Raw genomic sequence first — 25000 nt, forward strand, 5'->3', positions numbered from 1 at the left:
TTATCCAGACAGTGATGGGAATGTGAAGTGTGATAAATGAAGGCAGTGTATGGATGAAAGGAAGGCCAGATGACCTCTGGGAGATGTGAGGTCATCAATAATCTGTGACCTCATTGATGGGCGACTGCTGCCATTGATCATTGTAAGTGGTCTGACAGACGCTTGGCAGCGCTCGGAGTGACTCAGAGTCAGCAGTCTTAGGAGACACAGAAGAGAGAGGAGCGTCTCCCACTCACTGAAACACCTGTCTTACTGAAACACCTGTCTCACTGCATCCACCTGTCTCACTGCATCCACCTGTCTTACTGAAACACCTGTCTTACTGCATCAGCACCAAGCGTCTCCCACTCACTGAAACACCTGTCTTACTGAAACACCTGTCTTACTGCATCAGCACCAGTCATATTCATGCACAGACACATACACACGCATCTCTTCAATTCCAATATATCAATCACAAATATCCTATTCCTATTCCTTGTCTACATAACCTCCCTGATAAATGAGCTGTGTAATGTATTTTTTGGTAAACGTTCAGCAAGAAAAACTAAAAAAGTCTGGCTGGTTCACAAATGGTCCAAGATGCTGGCTGCAAGAGTGCGTGGTCAGCTGCACACTTGACCTTGGACATGTAAATAATTGGACAGACATAAGCCTTAATCAAAACACCATTGGCCGAGAGCTTAAACACCATTGGCCGAGAGCTTAAACACCATTGGCCGAGAGCTTAAACACTTCATACACACCACACGGTGGAACAGACGCAGACATTAAAAGCCACTGAAAACTAAGAGCCACCAAACTAATGAAGATCCTTTGAAAAGCTCAGGCCATGAGTGTCTTTTAGGGACATCTTGTGTGGTACACTTCAAACTTCATTTGAAATAGGAGTGATAAGATGCTCATTCTGCTTGATGAGGTTGTACTGCAGGAGGTGGAGGGTTGGGATATGTTAAGTCTCAAGGCTCGGCTCGCTAAGGCTTTTGTGCTTGATAGAAAAACGGAAAACACATGCTGGGGCCGTCCTATTCTCCTTGCTTTCATTTAAGTAGGCTATTGCTCACACACGAAAAGACACACACTCTACACACACAAAAGAGATAGACAGATACACACACACACACACACACACACACACACACACAGACACACACACACACACACACACACACACACACACATCTCCTCTGGTGTCATACAGTGACTCACTTCAATGACAGACAGTGCAGACACTCTTTATCTCACCAGGGGCATTCTGGGACAGAGCAGAGGAGGCCCTTGATGGCACTCCGGGGTGGATCCAGGGGGCGGTGGAGCAGGTGGCAGGTCATGACCTCCTTGGCCCAAACGCTGTCATTTACTACGGGCCAGCTTCTCAAGGTCACTCCAGTCATTTACTATGGACCAGCTTCTCAAGGTCACTCCAGTCATTTACTATGGGCCAGCTTCTCAAGGTCATTTACTACGGGCCAGCTTCTCAAGGTCACTCCATAAATGCAACCCGTGGCCTGTGACACTTATAGTTTCTATACGGATAGCTTTTTTTACTCCTGCCGAGAAGATCAGCCTAGCCCTTTGCAGTACACACTAACCAGAATGGCCTCCAGAAGATCAGCCTGGCCCTTTGCAGTACACACTAACCAGAATGGCCTCCAGCTACTGAATTCCCTTTTTTTTTAAAGCACACAAGTATTGGGCAACTCCAACCATTCCCCAGATTTCACATTCGTTTTAGTGTTAAAGCTTTATGAAGTACAGACCTCTAGCTGCATTGCCAATAGCATAATTAGATAAAAGAAAAACGTTAAATAGCAAAACAATGCTGTTGTTTTAAATGATTCTCTGATTTCATTCTTTTTACTTTATGTTATTTTTTTTATACTTAATTTCTGAGTTGTTTAATGTGTTTTGTTTATTCATTTCGTCTGTTTTGTTTTGTTATGGTTTGTTTATTTATTGTTGTATGTATTATGTAGCCTCAATCAGGGCGTTGCTGCAAAAGAGCCCTGTGCTCAGTCAATTCTCCCTGAATAAACAATGATGATGATGATGATGTAGAGTTCCCACACAGACCTGAACTAGAGTTACAGCCTCTTGGCACAAGGACAAGGTGTCTCTTTCTCAAAATGCCCAAAAACACCTTAAAATTAAAGCAAAGAAAACAAGCAACAAAAAGCGAAACACACAGTGACTCAACCGTGGGCAACATGATCTACGTTAACTGGGCACTGTGCTCCCTCAGCCAGGAAGAGACATCCGCCTTCTCATTCCTGTCCACGTTTAGTTGCAAGCACACTCAACATGCCCCCTGGCTCCAAAGACAACGTCTCGCTACAAAAAACTGGGCACCAAATCAGGCGATGGTTCAACGCTCGCGGCACCGATACAATGCAGCTACTGGAGTCATGTTCATTCATTATCGCAAGTCTTCAGCCTCTGATATGTTAATGTTTTAACCAGCATTAATCAACACGACCTCCCCTACAATACAACATTACACACCTCATTACTTGCTCATTGCCCAGAGGTGCATAATGTGTTCTTTCGTGAGATAAATAACTGTTTAATTTGTGGAAAGCCTTTGATCGAGATTCATTTGGACTCTGCGATGAATTTTTGTGTGTTTTAATGCCCATTAGCGAATGGGTCTACTAGCTAAGGGTAAACAAGAGCTTAACAAACGAAATGAACAGTGCAGAAGGCTATGTGTGTTTGGGCATTCGTGTGTGAGTGTGTGTGTACGAGAGTGAGAAAAAGCTTACCAGAGGTAGAAACTGAGAGAGTGAGAGAGAGAAATAGAGAGAGAGAGAGATAGGGAGAGCGAGAGAACTGTTTTACAAGAGAACACGTTCTTAACTGACAAAGAATTTGCATTGATGGTGAATGCTCAGTTCTCATGCAAGTCACTCAGCTTGTCCACAACAATCATTCCAAATACCCAACACTGAAACCTCAGTAAAACACAACAGATACACTTCCATGCATACACACACACACACACACATACACACACACACACACACACACACACACACACACATACACACACACACACACACACACACAGAGAGAGAGAGAGACACACACACACATACATACATACACACATACATACAATTTAAAACTGGCTACAATTGGGGGTAAGATATGAGTCTACAAATGACTGTTGAAGTTTGCTTAAAAAACAGGGAAATAACAGCCTAACAGTTTAGATGCCTAAAATGAAGGCTGGTTCCTGGATAAAAATAGATCAGAAGTGTGATGAAGTCAGAAAAACCATGGCTACAACCTTGTCGCTACTATGACATCAGAGTGTTCTAAAACATGCCATGCAACCTCAAAATATGACCTTACATTTCCACAGCAGCCACTCAAACTCTCCTGCACTTCAGCCCCTGTCACACTCTGTACCCAGGGAGGTTAGACACTCAAACTGGGTCACGTTGACTATGATTCATCCAACATTGAGGGGACAGAGAGGGAAAAAACAGAGTTTTAAAAAAAATAATATGTGCACTCTATGTTAATGGCCATGAAATGTTCAAATTGGTATCGACAGGCTGCAGCTCAACCCCCCCTGGGGCTTCATTGGGTTGGTATTCACAGGTAGGAACACAGCCACCATAATTGCCTGGCTTTGGGGGAAACCAAAACAGTGTGAGGGCATTTGTCAATCCTGACATGGGTGTCTAATTTGCCTGGCGAAAAAAAAAAGAAGAGGAAAGCTAAATGTGGCTGAGCACAGTTTTAGGGTGTGAGGAGAGGTAGAGCTCTGTGAGAGGGGTGCAGCGAGGGAGAACCAGGAAGCCTGCAGGAACGGTTTGCCCTCTGGCCACATCTCTTCTCTGGGTAGGGATGGGGGCCGTGAGAGTTAGACACTGCTCCACTAGAAGAGCCCTGGCATCCCTTGAAGCAGTGGAACTTAATGAATTCTTGACTGGAAAAGTAAATGGATTCGCTGTTTACTTTCTTTTTTTCTTTTTTTTCTTTTTTTACTTTCTTTTTTTTTTCATGCCGTGAAAAATGTCTCCAATTCTCGCAAAATATTTCACCCCCAAAAACCTTGGCCTAGAACACACAAGACTTAATAACCTGAGAATCTATTAACCGTCCTCCAAATATGTGGCGGCTAATCCCTATCTCCCCCTGCCAGAGAGCTGAACTGAGCTGCTGGTAAACAGAAAAAAGGCCTTCCTTAGTCTTTCTTGCACGTCATGAAATACTGCGCAGAGACCCAGCGGTCATAAAATAAGATTATTTACTGCTGATATCTCACAGGCTGCAATAATCTAACCCTGCAAGGAAAGATCATAGCCTGTCTGGGTCCACAAAGGCAAGCTTTTAACCAGATATCATTCCTAAAGAGAGTGTCAGAACCATACCACCACCATCCCGTCGCACTCCACACACAAAGGCAGCAAATACAATCATCTCTACATTTACATTTCTTTGAATTTGTGCCTTACAGTGCAGGAAAGGTTGTACGTTCTATCTATTCCCCTGGGAGTTCAACTCAAGCCGTGGTGTGATAAGCACCGTTTAGAGTCAGAGTTTGAGTTACATAAACTATCCCTAACTATCTCCCTTCACACACACATGCATTCGCATACACAAATACGTCAAGTTTATTTAATTTGCTAGGTACGTATTTGTACATCAAATCTGACCATCACAGAAGAACAAACATTTATGCAGCTGATTGCCTTAATGATGGACAGGCATCAGATCTCCATTAGCCAGCCTTCCATACAGCACAAAGCAATAAACAGTAAAGAGAGAGAGAGAGAGAGAGAGAGAGAGAGAGAGAAGATGGGGAAAACTGCTTACGCCATGACTAATAAGGGCAATAGAATGGACAATGTACACTAATAAAACTGCTGAAGCCATTCTTTTCACATTCTCGCTGCACTGAATAGTAAGTGCAGAGCTGACGTGGTGGTGTTACATAAGTGTGTGTGCAGGTCAGTTAATCGCACGGGAAACAATGTCACGTTTGAAGCCAAAACAAGGCAAACAAGGCAGCTGAGGTCCGGGTGAGACTTACCTTTCCTGGGGTCAACACTCCACTGTCCACTGGGACCCTACAGATGATGGGGGAGAGAGATGGGGTGGGGAGGTGGAGGAGAAAAGAGAAGTTAGAGAGACAGGTGGGGGGAGAGGGGAAGAGATGAAGAGACAGGAAGAGATGGAGAGTGAAGGGGAGACGAGAGAAAAGAGAGAGAGAGAGGGATGAAGGAGAAAACAAAGGGAGAAAGGGATGGAGAGAGAGGTGGGGGGAGAGGGGAAGAGATGGAGAGTGAAGGGGAGACGAGAGAAAAGAGAGAGAGAGAGGGATGAAGGAGAAAATAAAATCATAGGACAGAGAAAACAAAGGGAGAAAGGGATGGAGAGAGATGAGTGAAAGGAGAGTGAGATGATAGCAGGAAGAGAACGAGAGGAGAGGAGAGATGGAAAGAAAGAATAAGTATGAGAGACAGAGTCTTTTGGCTCAGCACCGACTCTGCAGTTCCATTCTCTAGCCGTCATCATCAATTTATGGGCATACATACACTACGCATCCGGCAACCAACCCTTATGAACAGAGGGGAAGAAAAGAGGAAAAAACACACGGGGGTAGACATCCTGTGTCTCAAAGCACTCACCGCCGGTCTAAGGCAATCTGAACCTAATGGAGCGTGGAGCTGCACGAGAGCCCCGTTCCACATCTTGTGTGGCGCTGGTATAGCCCACCTCCTAGCGTTCTCAATCAGACTGCTGCTTCCATTAGGGCAGGAGTGGCAGAGCGCCCCTACTATGCCAGCGAGAGAGCTGTCAAAGTCCACTGCCATAATGCCCTCATGGGCCTGCCTGCCTGTCTGCCTCCTCAGTGGCATTAAAGCACTCATCCATTGAGCTGGGGAACGGCACAGGAACATGTCAAGCTGTCTTGATTTGTTCGCTCCGGGAGGAGTTATTTTTGGAGAGGAAGTAGCAAAGACCAACTGAACAAAAGACGAGACTTTCAGCAGGTGCATCAGACTGTGTAACATTGATTTTGAATTCAAGTTCACGCTCGTACTCAGAGGCATCCATGTGCAGGACAGAAGAGGGGAACGTGAGCACGGGCTTTACTTTTTATATGAGTTTTACTTTTTATACTTTCTGTAAAGGGGTCAACATACACGAGAAGAGCTCTTCACACACACACACACACACACACACACACACACACACATACACACTCACACACGTACAACCCCCCCCCCCCCCCCCACACACACACACACACAAACACATATGTAACTCTTCAATCAACATATGTACACACACATATGTACACACATATATTCACACAAGCACATTTATAACTCTTCAATTGAGGGTTCCGAGTAGAACATGTAAGTGCACTTCTAATGACACATATTGGCGGGCCTAGATTGCTACCTTGTCTGTTTCTCAAGTGATTGTGCGGGGGGGGCACTTACCCAGGCCTGCTGAGGCCGAAGCCGGCGGAGGTCTCGGCGATCTGCCCGCTGGGGATCCAGCGCGTCTCGTCCACGATGGTGCGGGCGTGGGGCAGGCGGCCCACCTCCCTGGCACACACCTGCAGCTGCTGGGCGCTGCGCAGGATGAGCACGGCCTCGTCGTGAGGGACGGTGTGAAAACAACGGCCGTTCACCTCCAGGACCTGATCCCCCACCTGAAACATGGGAGGGAGAGAGAGAGAGAGAGAGAGAGAGAGAGAGAGGCGGAGAGGTAGAGTGAGTGAGAGAGAGAGAGATGAGGGGTAGAGAGAGAGAGAGAGAGAGAGAGAGAGAGAGAGAGAGAGAGAGAGAGAGAGAGAGGCGGAGAGGTAGAGTGAGTGAGAGAGAGAGAGATGAGGGGGAGAGAGAGAGAGAGAGAGAGAGAGGCGGAGAGGTAGAGTGAGTGAGAGAGAGAGAGATGAGGGGTAGAGAGAGAGAGAGAGAGAGAGAGAGAGAGGAGAGGAGAGTGAGTGAGAGAGAGAGAGATGAGGGGGAGAGAGAGAGAGAGAGAGAGAGAGAGGCGGAGAGGTAGAGTGAGTGAGAGAGAGAGAGATGAGGGGTAGAGAGAGTGAGAGAGAGAGATGAGAGGATGACAAACAGGAAGAGGGGAAGGTACAGAAGAGGGCAGGAAGGAGGGAAGAAAAGAGAGGGACAGAAAGCAAAAGTGAGAGAGAGAGAGAGAGAGAGAGAGAGAGAGAGAGAGAGAAGAGTAGATAGGAAGGGAGAGAGAGAATGTGAGAAGCCAGTTAACACACACACACACGCACACACGCACACGCACACACACACACACACACACACACACACACACACACACACACACACACACACACACACACACACACACACACACACACACACATTCTAAACAAATAAAGAGAAGTCAAAAGTACATTCCAAATGATCCATATCTTATTCTCTGTGTTTACAGTCATAACTCCGACTGCGCTGTGACCAGCCGAAAGGTCTCCAGCCATCAGCCTTGACAGATGAAGCCTCTCTGTCTGGGGCCTGCGGGGCAGACGCAGACGCAGACGAGGCTCCGCTCCATCGCAGTGAACTGACAAAGCACCAACAAATGGGCTTATTCTTGTCAAGAACCCGAACAAAGGAACGCAATCCCCAAGCCTAATTAAGCCAAATCTGCTGAAAGGTGATTATCAACGACGCGCCGCGAATCAATGCGGTGAACATAATTCATACAACAGGCTCCACTCCGCTCCCGACGCTCGCAGTGGACTCGAATGAATCAATGGCGATAACGCTGTTGTTTTACAGAGTTATGCCACTGCAAAAGGCCAATTGCCATGTCACGGTAATCACCATCACTCAAGGTCCATGCATTTGTGCTCAATTAAAACGTTATGGCAAAAAAGGGGGAAAGTGAAATTAGGCTATGGTTTTATGTTCAATCCCCGCTGCCTCGTGCAGATTGAGATTAGCAGCCTTCTCCTCGGTGCCACGCTCAAAGGAACGCGGTACGCTTTCATCCTCCGCACTGATTCGTTTCCAACTCCACGTTCGACCAAACGCTAGCGGGCATGGTTGCTGCTGGCATGACAACCGCTTTCGTTGCCGGGAAGACGCTCTGCCGGGAAAGCTGCGGCCGTCGTCGTCGTCAAAAGTGACTCATCTCTGATTGCCAGAACTCAGGAATGAAAGAACACAAAGGGCCTGCGAGGCAAGGTGGAAAAAAGACATCATAACGAGTAAGTCCTCAAGAGAGCCGCGATGTTTTAAAGGCGTCAGAGACAGTGTGCTCGTCTCCGTTCATTTCCTCTTTTTGTTCTTTTCCAGAGGAGACGAGTGCATTAGACAGACAGAATGGAGGGAAATTAGATATCGACTTTGCTGTGTTCTTTCCTTCGGGAGTGCTAATGTAGTTTATGCACCGGCATCAGCAGCCCTGGCGCCTCCATAACTCACCACTGTACAGTACAGAGGCCTATGGGGAGCATGAGTTATACCCTACAGAGGCCTCAAGGACCAACAACCCCCCCCCCCCCCCCATCACCACCCTTCTCTGTCTTACCCTCACTTTCACACAGAGAGAGAGAGAGAGAAAGAGACATGTGTGAGAGAGAGAGAGAGAGAGAGAGTCAGACATGTGCACATACAGACAGAGAGAGAGAGAGAGAAAGAGAGAGAGAGAGAGAGAGACATGTGTACATACAGAGGTAGAGAGAGAGAGAGAGAGAGAGAGAGAGACATGTACATACAGAGAGAGAGAGACACATGTACATACAGAGAGAGAGAGAGAGAGAGAGAGAGAGAGAGAGAGAGACACATGTACATACAGAGAGAGAGAGAGAGAGAGAGGTAGACACATGTACATACATACAGAGAGAGAGAGAGAGAGGTAGAGGTAGAAAGAGACATGTGTACATACAGACAGAGGCTCATTTCTCAGTCCTAGCTGCTCTTTCCTTCTCCTCCTCTTAACTATTCCTTCCTTGGCCTGGCTACTGTATCGCTCACGCACCTCTCTGTCTCTTTGTGTCCTTCTGTCTTTCTCTGTCGCCCCGTGTGTGTTCTGAGGTTTTCCATCTGTCCTTCACTGACCCCAGTCTGTTTTCTCTATTTATCTGTTTGTCCTTCGAGCGATCGCAGTCCTTCATTGGAGCTGCGAGCGTACGAGTACGAGTACGAGATCCGAGGTACGAGCGCTTCTCAACCTCAATGCCAATGTGTTTCACACTTTTATAGTACTACCTTGAATCACCAAGCTATAGCAGCCATGTTCATTTGTTCCCCCTCTTTTGCCACATTGTCTTCTCAAACGCCAGAGACCCTATACAGGTACAGTACCTTGCACTTTAGGAAGGGCAAGCAGACATGCTAATGACATTGAAATGCTCTTTAATTTCTGCTGGTGATTAAGTGGTAACGCTGGATCCCTGAGAGAGAACAGGTGCAGAGATCCATATGTCGTGTTCCCAGGCCCTACGAACAGACAGAGAGAAAGGAAGAATAGATTTAGGGAAGGAAAAGAAAGAGAGAGAGAGAATGAGGGAGAGAGAGAGAGAGACAGACAGACAGACAGAGAGAGAGAGAGAGAGAGTGTGATGCAGTGACTACGGGAGAGAGCGTAGGTGGAAGAGAGGAGAAAGAGGAGGCTAATTTTAGAGACCGGAAACACTCAGCTGGCTTTTGATGGTCTCCAGGTGGCCAGTGATGAAGGGGCTGCCAGAGGGGGGGGGGGGGGGGGGCTGCATAGATAGAGCAAATGTGCAATCCCCCCCCCACCCCCCCATGACAAGGGCAGTTCCAGGGACAGCAGCACATCTCCAGCCGCCCTGCATCCCTGCATACGGCCGCCTGATCACCGTGAGACGAGGTCCAGGCACGGCGGATTAGCGGTGACAGAAGAGCGTGTCTGCCGCCACCGCCGCCACCGCCGCCACCGCCACCGCCGCCACCGCCGCCTCGGCTCATCCCAGGGAAAGAGGGGTGGGGGGTGGGTGGAGGATGGGGATGAGGGGGGGGGGGGGTGACAGTCATTAAACCCTGAGTCAGGACATGGAGATGGGGACGGCGGCGAGGCCATCCGTCACCTCAGCTCAGCCTCCACTCTGGACCATTACACCTGGATTTTTAATTTAGCAGAGCCTTCATTAAAGCAGGAGCGGGAGTCATTGCCCTCGCCAGATAGAAAGGGAGAGAGAACGAGTGATAGAGAGAGAGAGAGAGAGAGAGAGAGAGAGATGGAAGGAAAGATTGGAGTTCTTAAGACAGACGAAGAGAGAGAGAATAAAAGAGAAAGACAGGGTTAAAGAGATGGTGCTGGAGAGAGAAATAGATTGAAGGAGAACGACGGGGTTAAAGAGATGGCGCTGGAGAGAGTTGATAAGACGCAGGGAATAGGAACCAAATTGACTTTTGGAGACATTGTCTCGTTCTCATTCCCAGAAGTTAACAGTAGATATTAAAATGTATGAACAAGGACATCCCCAGTGGAGCCTCATTACAGAAAGAATTCTATGTGAAACACTTGATGATAGGATCCTTTCGAGCAAAAGTTTCAATCTTTTTGGTGACTATTCACTGTTCACTTGCTGTGCGTTTGGTGACTATTCACTGTTCACTTGCTGTTCGTTTGGTGACTATTCACTGTTCACTTGCTGTTCGTTTGGTGACTATTCACTGTTCACTTGCTGTTCGTTTGGTGACTATTCACTGTTCAATTGCTGTTTAATTTGGTGAGTTCATGTCTCAATTCTTCACCTTGTTCCTTTTTACTTTATTCACATTTTCTACAAAATGCATTTTATGAATAGTAGAGGACTGGGCAAGGGGGGGGCGGAGCTCAGGGAGAGCTGATTTGATGATATTCCAAGCATATTAAAATCAACTTTCAATGTTTAGTTCTCTCGCGCTGAAGAACAGCCGAGTCAACACAAAGTGAACTAATGTTCTGCAAGCCTGAGTGGCCACACTTTCAAAGCTGCAATCACTGAAAACATGTTTTTGGTTTGACAGGCACGCAACTTTACCTCACCTTCCCTTCGAGCAGCACTCTTCCTCCCCACGGTCCATTCCCTCTCACCTCCCTTCACCTCCCTTCACCCCTCTCTCCTCCCTTCACCTCCCTTCACCCCTCTCTCCTCCCTTCACCTCCCTTCACCCCTCTCTCCTCCCTCTCTCCTCCCTTCACCTCCCTTCACCCCTCTCTCCTCCCTCTCTCCTCCCTTCACCTCCCTTCACCTCCCTCTCTCCTCCCTTCACCTCCCTTCACCCCTCTCTCCTCCCTTCACCCCTCTCTAATCTCTTCACCTCCCTTCACCTCTCTCTCCTCCCTTCACCCCTCTCTAATCTCTTCACCTCCCTTCACCCCTCTCTCCTCCCTTCACCTCCCTTCACCTCCCTTCACCCCTCTCTCCTCCCTTCACCTCCCTTCACCTCCCTTCACCCCTCTCTCCTCCCTTCACCTCCCTTCACCTCTCTCTCCTCCCTTCACCTCCCTTCACCTCTCTTCACCCCTCTCTCCTCCTTTCACCCCTCTCACCTCCCTTCACCCCTCTCTCCTCCCTCTCTCCTCCCTTCTCCTCCCTTCACCTCCCTTCATCTCTCTCTCCTCCCTCTCTCCTCCCTTCTCCTCCCTTCACCTCCCTCTCTCCTGCCTTCACCTCCCTTCATCCCTCTCTCCTCCCTCTCTCCTCCCTTCTCCTCCCTTCACCTCCCTCTCTCCTGCCTTCACCTCCCTTCATCTCTCTCTCCTCCCTTCACCTCCCTTCACCTCTCTCCTCCCTTCACCCCTCTCTCCTCCCTTCACCCCTCTCTCCTCCCTTCATCCCTTCACCTCCCTTCACCTCCCTTCACCTCCCTTCTCCTCCCTCTCTCCTCCCTTCTCCTCCCTTCACCCCTCTCCTCCCTTCTCCTCTCTTCACCCCTCTCTCCTCCCTTCACCCCTCTCACCTCCCTTCACCCCTCTCTCCTCCCTCTCTCCTCCCTTCACCCCTCCCTTCACCCCTCTCACCTCCCTTCACCTCCCTCTCTCCTCCCTTCACCTCCCTCTCCTCCCTTCATCCCTCTCTCCTCCCTTCACCTCCCTTCACCTCCCCTCACCTCCCTTCACCCCTCTTCTTCTCTTTTGCCCTCCATTTACTTCACATTCTCTCAGGTCACTTGTGTAAGCTGTAAGTCCCCTAAAATAATGTTGTCTGACTATGTGTTTCCTGTTGGGTTTTGGGGGAACATTAATGTTAAATGGGGGGGGGGGGGGGGGGGTGTTGCTTTCCATGGCAGCCTCTGGGACAGACTGGCGGTAAATTGAGTAATTAACGAGATTGCACAGTTAAAGCTAATGAAGTATGTCATTTGACTGGGCCTTATTACGTGAATGTGAGATGGGGTTTCAGAATCCGTGCGCTACATTTCTCATTCAAATTCACCCTGGCCATGTGGTTGTTGTACGAGGAGGGTATGTGTGTGTGTGTGTGTGTGTGTGTGTGTGTGTGTGTGTGTGTGTGTGTGTGCGTGCGTGTGTGTATGCGTGTGTGCGTGCGTGTGTGCGTGCGTGTGTATTTGTGTGTGTGTGTGTGTTTGTTTGTGTGTGTGTGTGTGTGTGTGTGTGTGTGTGTGCGTGTGTGCATGCGTGCGTGTGTGTTTGTGTTTGTGTATGTGTGCGTGCCTGTGTGTGTGTGTTTGTTTGTGTGTGTGTGTGTGTGTGTGTGTGAGATGAGGTCTGCGTGCCACTCGGCAGTGCGGCCCCTACTCTCTGTGGGCGATGTGTCAGCCAGACGAGGCCCCAGCTGTTGTGTCATCTTGGCCAGGTTTAGAGAGAGACAATCCAGGCTATCAAAGGCCCCAAAGCCAGCCAGCCAGCCAGCCAGCACAACAAAGCCACTCCAGTAGGGGATGAAAGACTAACACACTACTCGAGGGGAATGAGAGGCGGGAAAGAACCACCACAAAAAAAACAACATCAACAGCATCAACAGCAGTAACACAGATGATGACATGACAAATTCCCCTGAAAAATAAGTCCCTCCCAACTGAAATTCTGCCATCCGCCTTCGACATTGCTTTTAAACGACAGTCACTCAAGCACCTGCTCTTGCGAGCAAGGATTTATGTTCCCAAATTGACACAAGTGAGGTTTGCTAATGTTGAATTTCAAAGTCAACACAAATAAAGCGCTACTCTCCTGAATTGAATGGAGCTTAGCTTAACCCCTGGTCACTCCACTGGAGATTAACAACTGACCCGCTAAACTCTCTGCCAAGGTGAAGGGGAGAGAACACGCGCAGGTCTGCAGCTGACGAGTGGCTGACCCTCTGAACTCTCTGCCAAGGTCAAGAGGAGAGAACACGCGCAGGTCTGCAGCTGACGAGTGGCTGTCAACATCAATAGGGAGCAGGTGAAAAATGCAGCTCTCCTCCTCTCAGTCAAAGAGTGCTTGCAACTCAAGACAAAACTGGCAACTCAAGACAAAACTGGCAACTCAGGACAAGTAGACTATCCAATCTGCGTTCTCAATCATACATCTACAAACTACGAGAGTTACATTGCGGGACCTTTCCTTTCAGATTTGTACAATGAATTGTTAATGTTTGCAATCTCTGTGAGTCACTGAGTGTACCCATTCAAGCATTAAAGAAACTGAGATGAGCAGCAAAAAAAGAAGAAGAAGAAGAAGAAAGATAAATAAAAGAGAAGAGGGGAGAGGAGGATAGAGGACAGGAGAGAGAGAGAGAGAGAAAGGGATTGCGAAGGTAAAAGTACTGTTTTCCAATGAGAGCCACAATGGCCCCCTACCTTCACCTGATATGACCCAATCACTCAGAGCAGCTACAGCAGCAGAGGGATATAACTGTTTGCAAACAATATAACCCAGCGAAACACAGTTACTCTCAAAGAGACATGAATGTGCCAGCAAACTCTATTACCTCCTCTCATCCAGAACACGGAGCATGGACACATTCGTGCTCGAGAGAAGCACAGGCCTGTGTTCCCCCTTCCAGCGTTTGCCCTCAGTCCGACCTCTAGTTTAGAAAAAAGCACCTATAATTCAATCCATTCCATTTCATTTCTGTTGCACTGTTATTAGCTAGTAATGCCACAAAGACGCCACACAGGAGCGGTAGCTTAAGTCACCCAGCAGGGGACACGAGCCTCCACAGCATCTTTCGTCCTCCTGTCAGCGAGCTGTTACCAAGGTGTCAGGCACTCATTCAATCTCACACAGACTATATTTGGATTTACTGAGAGCTTGTTTTCACATCTTGTCTCTGGCAAGGGGTGTGGCGCTGAGGCAAAGGGACCTGACAGAATGGATTTGGTTGGCCATGTTTTACCCCAAGACTTCTCACCTTGCGCTGTCCATCTGAGAGCCGATTCAGGTGTGGGTTGGACAGGCATATGCAACAGTGTAGCTGATGGATGGGTGAGTGAATGAATGACAGTGAGTGAGTGAGTGGGTGAGTTAGTGAGTTAGTGAGCGAGTGGGTGAGTGAGTGAGTAAGTGACTGTGTGATAGATTGTGAATTGTATGTGTGAGTGGAATGAGTGAATGAGTGAGAGAGTGAGTAAGCAAGTGAGTGAGTGACTGAGTGAGTGAGTGAGTGAGTGAGCGAGCGAGCGAGCGAGTGAGTGAGTGAGTGAGTGAGCAAGTGAGTGAGTGACTTAGTGAGTGAGTGAGTGAGTGAGTGAGTGAGCGAGCGAGTGAGTGAGTGAGTGAGTGAGCGAGTGAGCGAGTGAGCGAGCGAGTGAGTGAGTGAGTGAGTGAGAAAGCTAGTGAATAAATGAGTGAGTAATTGGATGAATGGATCAATGAGTAAGTGACTGAGTTAGAGTGGGAGGAAGGGGGAGTCAAGAGAAGAAGACAATGTCATGAAAAGAGAGACATGCATGCCAGAGACACAAAGATGACACGAAGAAATAAAAGAAAGAAGGTGACAGACATGCATGCCAGAGACACAAAGATGACACAAAGAAATAAAAGAAAGAAGGTGACAGGCATGTATGTAATAGAGCTCAGGTTGGGATCAATGGAAAAATCAATCCGACGACTGTTTGCTGGCATTGCGCAATAGCACCTGCATTTCAAGACATCTTTATGGGAGATTCTCTAGCAAATGCACTGCACTTTCCAATCAAGTTCACGAAGGACCATTAAACTGGTTTCAGTACTGTAGCTCTCCTCATGCACTCCCCTCTTGATGCAGCTCAACCAATAACATCAAAGCCCTGGTTGCTGGACCAATCAAATGTGGTTTGTGCTAACGGCCAGCAAAGTTCTGACACCAACCATGCTGTAGGTTGGGAGAAGCAGGGTTGGGGACACGTTGGGGACAGGGTTGGGGACACGTTGGGGACAGGGTTAAGGCCTTACCTTGAGGCCAGCAGGGTTGGGGACACGTTGGGGACAGGGTTAAGGCCTTACCTTGAGGCCAGCAGGGTTGGGGACACGTTGGGGACAGGGTTAGGGGACGGGGTTAGGGGACAGGGTTGGGGACCCGTTGGGGACAGGGTTGAGGCCTTACCTTGAGGCCAGCAGGGTTGGGGACCCGTTAGGGACAGGGTTAAGGCCTTACCTTGAGGCCAGTAGGGTTGTGGACACGTTGGGGACAGGGTTAGGGGACGGGGTTAGGGGACAGGGTTGTGGACACGTTGGGGACAGGGTTAAGGCCTTACCTTGAGGCCAGCAGGGTTGTGGACACGTTGGGGACAGGGTTAGGGGACGGGGTTAGGGGACAGGGTTGTGGACACGTTGGGGACAGGGTTAGGGGACGGGGTTAGGGGACAGGGTTGTGGACACGTTGGGGACAGGGTTGAGGCCTTACCTTGAGGCCAGCAGGGTTGGGGACCCGTTAGGGACAGGGTTAAGGCCTTACCTTGAGGCCAGTAGGGTTGTGGACACGTTGGGGACAGGGTTAGGGGACGGGGTTAGGGGACAGGGTTGTGGACACGTTGGGGACAGGGTTAAGCCCTTACCTTGAGGCCAGCGTACTCTGCGGCGGAGCCCCTGTCCACCCCGGTGATGTAGATGCCCAGGCCGTACTCGGCCCCGCCGCGGATCATCAGGCCCAGGGGCCGCCCGTCCTCCATGTTCACAGTCACCTGAACACAGGAGGAGACACGCTAGTCCTGTGCAAACCTGCTTGATGTTGTGAGGATTTTAAACTTTCTGTAAATATTGAGTGTCTTCACCATTATCAGACCTTTTCAGAAAAGGGGTTGTATATTTACCATCATCAGGTTTTCTTTTTTTTTAACAAGTTTTAGAAAATAATGCATACAGGAAAAGATTTAGAGCATGGAGACACACAGACACAAACGTGCACACACACTCTTCTGTCTATCTCTCTCTCTCTCAAACACACACACACACACGCATGCAAATATCGATCTCTCATTTTTCCTATTTTCCCATAAGAGTGTTTCATTAGTTAATTATGTCTTGCTGTAACCTACAAGCATTGCACCTTTTGAGGCTAAATGGATCTAAGAATAGCTCTACATGAAGACTCGGGAGGGACGATAGACACGTTTTATGTCACCAGCTGGCTAATTGTCCCCTAATGTCATAAATAGAGTACCAACTGACACGATCAAAGACATATAAATCTTTTTATTTTGATGTCTGGTGCCTCCGTAAGATAAATGATTGGACATGTTGCTGGTCTAGACATGAAATCTATCACTCTGACACAGAGAAGGTGTCCAGAGGGGTGCGAAACAAAAGGGACAGAAAAAATAAGAAACAAAGAGAGAGAGAGAGAAAGGGAAAAGGGGAAAAAAAACTGAGGGAGACAGTGAGAGAACACGACACGAGAGAATCAGTGGGAGACAGAGAGATGAGAAAGATAAGAGAAATGAGAGAGAGAGAGGGAGAGAGAGGGAGAGAGAAAGGGAGAGAGAGAGAGAGAGAGAGGGAGAGAGAGAGAGAGAGAGGGGGAGAGAAAGAGAGAGAGAGAGAGAGAGAGAGAGGGAGAGAGAGAGGGAAAGAGAAAGAGAGAGAGAGAGAGAGAGAGAGCGAGAGAGGGAGAGAGAGGGAGAGAAAAAGGGAGAGAGAGAGAGAGAGAGAGGGAGAGAGAGAGAGAGAGAGGGAAAGAGAAAGAGAGAGAGAGAGAGAGGGAGAGTTAGAGTGCATGTAAGAGTGATTTATCTCTCTGATGGAATAAAAGCACCCGTCCTGCCTGTGGGTTTTCATATTCACGCCACCCTCACCCCACCCTCAGTCCAAACAACATACATCACTGTCACTCCTTTAATTAGAAATCACCTCAGATTGGCCAAGCTCGTCCAACACTACTTCAAAATATATGTATCGATAATTCCGCAAAATTATCTGTGGGCAATTTTTGCTCATGAATTCCCCCCTCAGTGCTGTGTACACGTTTTACTTTGGGAGAGGAAGCTAAAGTAGTTCTGGGGGCAAGCATGTCCCCCCTCCCAGCCCCATCCAACCCCCTCCAACCCCCTCTGCCATCTGAATGTGCTGCCCTGGGCTGAAAGGAGCTCTAGACGCTCGGAGCTTACACTGCATATTTCTGTAGTGAAGCGGGATGAAGGTGGGGGAGTGGGTGGGGGGTGGAGGGAGGGTGGTGTGTGTGTGTGTGTGTGCGTGCGTGCGTGCGTGCGTGCGTGCGTGTGTGTGCGTGCGTGCGTGCGTGCGTGTGTGTGTGTGTGTGTGTGTGCGTGTGTGTGTTTGTGTGTGTTGTGACTGGGAAAAGTGTGTGTGTGTGAGAGAGAGAGAGAGAGAGAGAGAACTAGAGATAGAGATAAAGAGAGAGAGAAAGAGAGTAGAGAGAGTAGAGAAAGAGAGAGAGAGAAAGAGAGTAGAGAAAGAGAGAGAGAGAAAGAGAGTAGAGAAGGCTAAATGGGACCTTGAGGCATCTTGTTTTGGCCTCATGGTTGGGACTGATGCTGGGGGCTCACATTAACCCCCACGTGACCCTGCATTCAGAGGCCACAGGGAGGAGAACACGTGGGTCTGCTGACACCTGAGAAAATCACATCTAATACTCCTACTGTCACTACTGCTAGGGCTTTTACTTAGGAGGCTTCACAGCTAGGAAGATTGACTGTGTATCAGGGATATATTTTAAAAGAAACTTTGACTAAATACTCAATTTCCCACAATGACTGCAGCTGAGAATTAGAATTATATTAGGATCTCATATGACAATCCCCTGTACTGTGAAACATTTCTCATAGTTAGGCAGACTTTTCTCTCTATCTGGAATTCAGTGTGAAACAATGATTCTTTAGGGAGGATTGGTTGGAATACTGTGTATTCACAAAACACTCCAGAACATTTATCATTCCAGAACATGCATCATTCCAGAACATGCATCATTCCAGAACATTCATCATTCCAGAACTTTCATCACTCCTGAACATGTATCACTCAGTCATTGATGAAAGAACAGACTCTTCACACAAAATCTGATGCTACAAAGATGATGTATTCAACTGAAAAACATTTACCGAAAAAAGAGAAATAAAGAGACAAACGATGTGGGCTTAGCCCATCCTCAGTGTCCCCTGTTTGAAAGTCATGTAGCAGACATACTTAAAGTAACTAGTGGAGGCAGCGAGGCTTTTTTGAATCAGGTACGTACGAACAGTAGAAGCACAACCCCATCTTTTCACCTCTCCTCCACACTCACCCTCTTGTCTGCGGGCTGCTGGGGCAGCTGTGTTGGCCCCCGTCTCCCCGGGGCCCCGGGGGGCTCCTGGAACTCCCGCGGGGGGGGGGAGACGCTGCGGCCCTGGGGGTCCACCCACGTGTACACGTGATTGGTCACGTATCCCCCGGGGATGCGTCCCATTGAGCACACGGCCATGGCCAGCTTCTTACAACCCTTCAGAACCTGAGGAGAGAAAGAGGGAGAGAGAGAGAGAGAAGGTGAAGGAAGGAAAAGGAACAAATGAATATGCCCAATCTGTCTGCTTGATAACTAAAGGTTATAATAGCAGTAGTGGGATGTGTCTTAAAACATGTGTAGCAGTAGTGGTAGTACATTTAGAAGTACAGGTGGGAGATGTATCAGTGGCAGTTAGTATAAGTTATTGTTGTGAAGTTGTAATACAGAAGCAGCAGTAATACTGGTGTATGCGGTAGGAGTGATTGTTGAGGTAGCAGTAGTCAAAGGAGTAGAAGAAGGGGGAGGGGTGGAGGTACATGCCGTAATTCAGTTGGTAAAGGTGCAGTTTAAAAAAATAAAAAGTTCTTCTGAGAGAACCTGCCAAAGTTTGTTGGTCTGTTCATTAGTAATTCTGACACGGCTCCTGCGGGGGTGGAGATGGAGACCTGGAGGCCTGGAGGCCCTGCCCGTGTACTGGAGCACTATGTCCAGCAGCGAGGTGACCCAGGGCCAGGGTTTATTTTTGGAAGAGTGGAGTCTGCAGCGAGGGTCACGGCAGCCACTAACAGGACCTCCTGTGGCCGCGGCTTCAGCGCTCTGCTCCCCTCCCCTCCTGTGGCCGCGGTTTCAGCGCTCTGCTCCCCTCCCCTCCCCTCCTGTGGCCGCGGCTTCAGCGCTCTGCTCCCCTCCCCTCCTGTGGCCGCGGTTTCAGCGCTCTGCTCCCCTCCCCTCCTCAGCCAGACTGAGGGGCAGATGTACGTACGTTAGAGTGCGCTGCACAAACAGCGACTCGGCCAGTCTGCCGAAAGCGTACACTGTACCTTTTAATTTTTGCGTTGAATGTACAAAAATCTGCAGATGATCACGTAATCAACGCATGTTTACTCTAACTGTAATTTGCGGCGCCCGTAACTGAAGGAAATCAATCAATCTATCAATCAATCAATCGGAATCAAGCAATAGATATCAATGCTCATAAGAAGTCATCAACAGAGAGCAAATACAGGGCAGTAATTCCACACCGATCAAAAGCTAAATTCTGACTATTTGTGCAGCTCTAATAAACAAACTCAATAGTAGTAGGCATCTACATGTGTGTGTGTGTGTGTGTGTGTGTGTGTGTGTGTGTGTGTGTGTGTGTGTGTGTGTGTAGGCAAACAAACTCAAAAGAAGCAAGTATCTACATGAGTGTGTGTGTGTGTGTGTGTGGATTACACCTGCTGGTGGAAAAAAGGTGGAACATTTCACTGCAAAACGGATGTCAGCCACTCATTGTGTTTCTCCTCTCATAACTTTGGCCAAAACGCCACTCTATTTTCTGGACCCGACCCGAACCGTACAACAAACCTGAACAGCTGCAAGGACAAGTACCACCTAGCCACCCGAGAGTTTGTGCGTTTCATACAATCAAGCCACAAATGGGCCTGATGGTTAGTTTCTAGAGACAAATCCTTTCTAGAGTCAAATCCTTTCCCACCAGATTGTCTTTCAGTGAGTGCAGGGTCCATTGGATGGCAAGGCACTCTTCCTCAACCCTTGAGTGCCTCAACAACTTCGTGCTGAGGAAGACCACTGGCCTTTGCTCCTACGGCGCCCCCTGCAGCAAGACAGCCCCCAAGACCAACCCCTGATACCCCCAAGACCAGCCCCTAATACCCCCAAGACCAACCCCTGATACCCCCAAGACCAGCCCCTAATACCCTCAAGACCAGCCCCTGATGCCCCCAAGACCAGCCCCTAGATACCCCGAAGACCAGCCCCTGATGCCCCCAAGACCAGCCCCTAATACCCCCAAGACCAACCCCTGATACCCCCAAGACCAGCACCTGATGCCCCCAAGACCAGCCCCTGATGTGTCTGTCTGTATTGGAAACGCTTGCGTAAAGTCTGGGCTCTGCAGAATAGAGTCTTTTGTCGAGCGATTCCTCAAAGATCCCAGCCCACTGTTCTGTCCACTGCATCTGGTTGGAACTGGACTTCTGGGTGAGGTCAACCAGTGCTGCAGCGCTCCTAGACGGAGGTATGAAACCTCTGTACCAACCCACCACACCAACCCACCACACCACACCAACCCACCACACCAACCCCAACCCACCACACCAACCCACCACACCACACCACAACACCACACCAACCCACCACACCAACCACACCACACCAAACCACCACACCACACCAACCCACCACACCAACCCCAACCCACCACACCAACCCACCACACCAACACACCACACCAACCCCAACCCACCACACCAACCCACCACACCAACACACCACACCAACCCCACCACACCACACCAACCCACCACACCAACCCACCACACCAACCCCAACCCACCACACCTACCCACCACACCAACCCACCACACCAACACACCACACCAACCCACCACACCACACCAACACCACACCAACCCACCACACCAACACACCACACCACACCACAACACACCAACCCACCACACCAACACACCACACCACACCACAACACACCAACCCACCACACCAACACCACACCAACCCACCACACCAACACACCACACCACACCACACCACACCACACCACACCACACCAACCCACCACACCAACCCCAACCCACCACACCAACACACCACACTAACCCACCACACCACACCAACCCACCACACCAACCCACCACACCTGCACCATCTCACCACACCACACCAACCCACCACATCAACCCACCACACCACACCAACCCACCACACCAACCCACCACACCATCACACCACCACACCAACCCCAACCCACCACACCAACACACCACACCAACCCACCTGCACCAACCCACCACACCAACCCACCACACCACCACACCACACCACTGATGTGTCTGTCTGTATTGGAAACGCTTGCGTAAAGTCTGGGCTCTGCAGAATAGAGTCTTTTGTCGAGCGATTCCTCAAAGATCCCAGCCCACTGTTCTGTCCACTGCATCTGGTTGGAACTGGACTTCTGGGTGAGGTCAACCAGTGCTGCAGCGCTCCTAGACGGAGGTATGAAACCTCTGTACCAACCCACCACACCAACCCACCACACCACACCAACCCACCACACCAACCCCAACCCACCACACCAACCCACCACACCACACCACAACACCACACCAACCCACCACACCAACCCACCACACCAAACCACCACACCACACCAACCCACCACACCAACCCCAACCCACCACACCAACCCACCACACCAACACACCACACCAACCCCAACCCACCACACCAACCACACCACACCAACACACCACACCAACCCCAACCAAGGTTATTATCGTTAACGAAAACTAACGAAAAAACGAAAACGAGGTGTGATTTTTTTTTTCGTTAACTGAAATAAAAATAAAAACGAGGCTTTATAAAAAAACGATAACTAACTGAAACTGTATTGTGTCTTTACAAAACTAACTAAAATAAAATAGAATTATAGAGAAAATGTCCTTCGTTTTCGTCTTTGTCAATGTATTTCATAGATGTCAATTTATTTCATACATAGCCTTATAGTCTATCTTCCGCCGTGCCACTTTTAGTACACGCCCCTCACCTGGTTTCATGGCGGCAAAAATCGGGAGAAAACGACAGAGTCCTATTTGGAATTACTTGGAACAGTAACGTGCGGTGAGGTTCGTGGCTGGTGAGGCACTTCAGAATCAGATTTACAAATATATAAACCCAATACAGTAGCTTAAATCACCATTCAATTGCAGCTTGGCATTCAATTGGCAGCTTGCACTTTGACTACTGGTTGTTTTTCATATCAGCATTCTTTACACACACATAGTCTGGTAAGGTGGCTACATACAGTTGGCAGCTGCTAGCTTGTGATGAACTCGTGTTAATATGTGTGATTATGCACTCGTGAATATGAACTCTTACGAAGTTGCACAGGTCCAAAACCAAAATCTATTCTTGAGGTTCAAAATATTTTCAAAGCAATTTGGCTTTGGGTGTGAGAAGTCGATCGAGTTATCTTCTGTCCCGTCGTTTGAAGCATACCTTTTAGCTACGGCATTGGTCTCCCATTATTGATCAATTCACGTTTTGTTTGAAAGTCCAGTTATGAGAAATGTTTTAGCTTAGCTATAGAATCTTCCATTTTCGTAGTCAAGGTAAAATATAAGAAGAGTAACGGCAGAACAAGCACAAACCCGACCGGTGGGCTCTCGCATGCTCCCTTCATTGAAGCAGAGGTATTGTTTGCCTCCTCTCCGTGCTTTTTCACTGCAGCTTTACGTCAGATCAGCAAGAGTAAATAGGTTCTACGCATGCGCTCAACCCAGTTTGTGAGGGATTGCGCAATCTGAGATGAGGCACCGCTCGTCGCTGCCTCACCGTCTCCCTGTCTCCTGTCAGTTTGAACAGGATATGAGCAAATTCTGACTGACACACGTCTGACACAGATCTTTCATAGTTGTCTTTTGTGGATGGCTGTTCATCTGTCCTAAGTGAATATTTTTTTTTAAATGGTATGTTTGGTGAGTTTTTATTACATATTATTTATTATCGCTTGTATCTTCTATTCATTTTGAGCATTTTGTTTTGCAAGCAAAAAAATTAAGCTTCCCTGACTGACGACCGACCCCCCCCCCCGGTCTGTTGCATTCCGCGGTAAAGACTAAAACTAATACTGAAACTAATAAAAACTAAACTCAAACTAAGCATTTTCAAAAAATAGAAACTAAACTAAACTAGCAAACCCGCTTTAAAAACTAATTAAAACTAAACTGAAATTGAAAACAAAAAGTCAAAACGAAATAAAAATAAAAACTAGTGAAAAATGCAAAACTATAATAACCTTGACCCCAACCCACCACACCAACCACACCACACCAACACACCACACCAACCCCAACCCACCACACCAACCCACCACACCAACCCACCACACCAACACACCACACCACACCAACCCACCACACCAACACACCAACCCACCACACCAACCCCAACCCACCACACCTACCCACCACACCAACCCACCACACCAACACACCACACCAACCCACCACACCACACCACACCAACACCACACCAACACACCACACCAACACACCACACCACAACACACCAACCCACCACACCAACACCACACCAACCCACCACACCAACACACCACACCACACCACACCACACCACACCAACCCACCACACCAACCCCAACCCACCACACCAACACACCACACTAACCCACCACACCACACCAACCCACCACACCTGCACCATCTCACCACACCACACCAACCCACCACATCAACCCACCACACCACACCAACCCACCACACCAACCCACCACACCATCACACCACCACACCAACCCCAACCCACCACACCAACACACCACACCAACCCACCTGCACCAACCCACCACACCAACCCACCACACCACCACACCACACCACGACACAACACAACACAACACAACACAACACACCAACCCCACACCACACCACACCACACCACAACACACCAACCCACCACACCACACCAACCCACCACACCAACCCCAACCCACCACACCAACCCCACACCAACCCCACACCAACCCACCACACCAACCCACCAACACCACCACACCACACCAACCCACCACACCACAACACACCACACCACACCACACCACACCACAACACAACACAACACAACACAACACACCACAACACACCAACCCAACCCACCACACCAACCCACCACACCAACCCACCACCCCAACACACCACACCACACCAACACACCACACCAACCCACCACACCAACCCACCACACCAACCCACCACACCACAACACACCAACCCAACCCACCACACCAACCCACACCACCACACCAACCCACCACACCACACCACACCAACCCACCACACCAACCCACCACACCAACACACCACACCACACCACACCACACCAACCCACCACACCACACCAACCCACCACACCACACCAACCCACCACACCAACCCCACACCACACCAACACACCACACCAACCCCAACCCACCACACCAACCCACCACACCAACACACCACACCTGAACCAACCCACCAACCCACCACACCACACCACACCACCACACCGCACCAACCCACCACATCACAACACAACCCACCACACCACAACACACCACACCACAACACAACACAACACAACACACCACACCACACCACC

The 25000-nt window shown here is 49.0% G+C and overlaps 1 protein-coding gene across 1 annotated transcript in view; it reads right to left on the reverse strand.

Annotated features, from left to right (window-relative positions):
- The window catches only part of LOC105891661 (whirlin-like), a 66684-nt gene that overhangs the window by 19463 nt on the left and 22221 nt on the right, over positions 1–25000 (reverse strand). Inside the window, exons 2-5 of the mRNA XM_042708129.1 lie at positions 18620–18823; positions 15939–16064; positions 6465–6679; positions 5045–5081 (exon numbers count right to left, since the gene is read on the reverse strand). Of these exons, the coding sequence (XP_042564063.1) occupies positions 5045–5081; positions 6465–6679; positions 15939–16064; positions 18620–18823 (582 nt within the window). The remainder of the gene's footprint in view (positions 1–5044; positions 5082–6464; positions 6680–15938; positions 16065–18619; positions 18824–25000) is intronic.

Source organism: Clupea harengus, chromosome 7 (genome assembly GCF_900700415.2).
Source record: "Clupea harengus chromosome 7, Ch_v2.0.2, whole genome shotgun sequence".
Lineage (NCBI taxonomy): Eukaryota > Metazoa > Chordata > Actinopteri > Clupeiformes > Clupeidae > Clupea > Clupea harengus.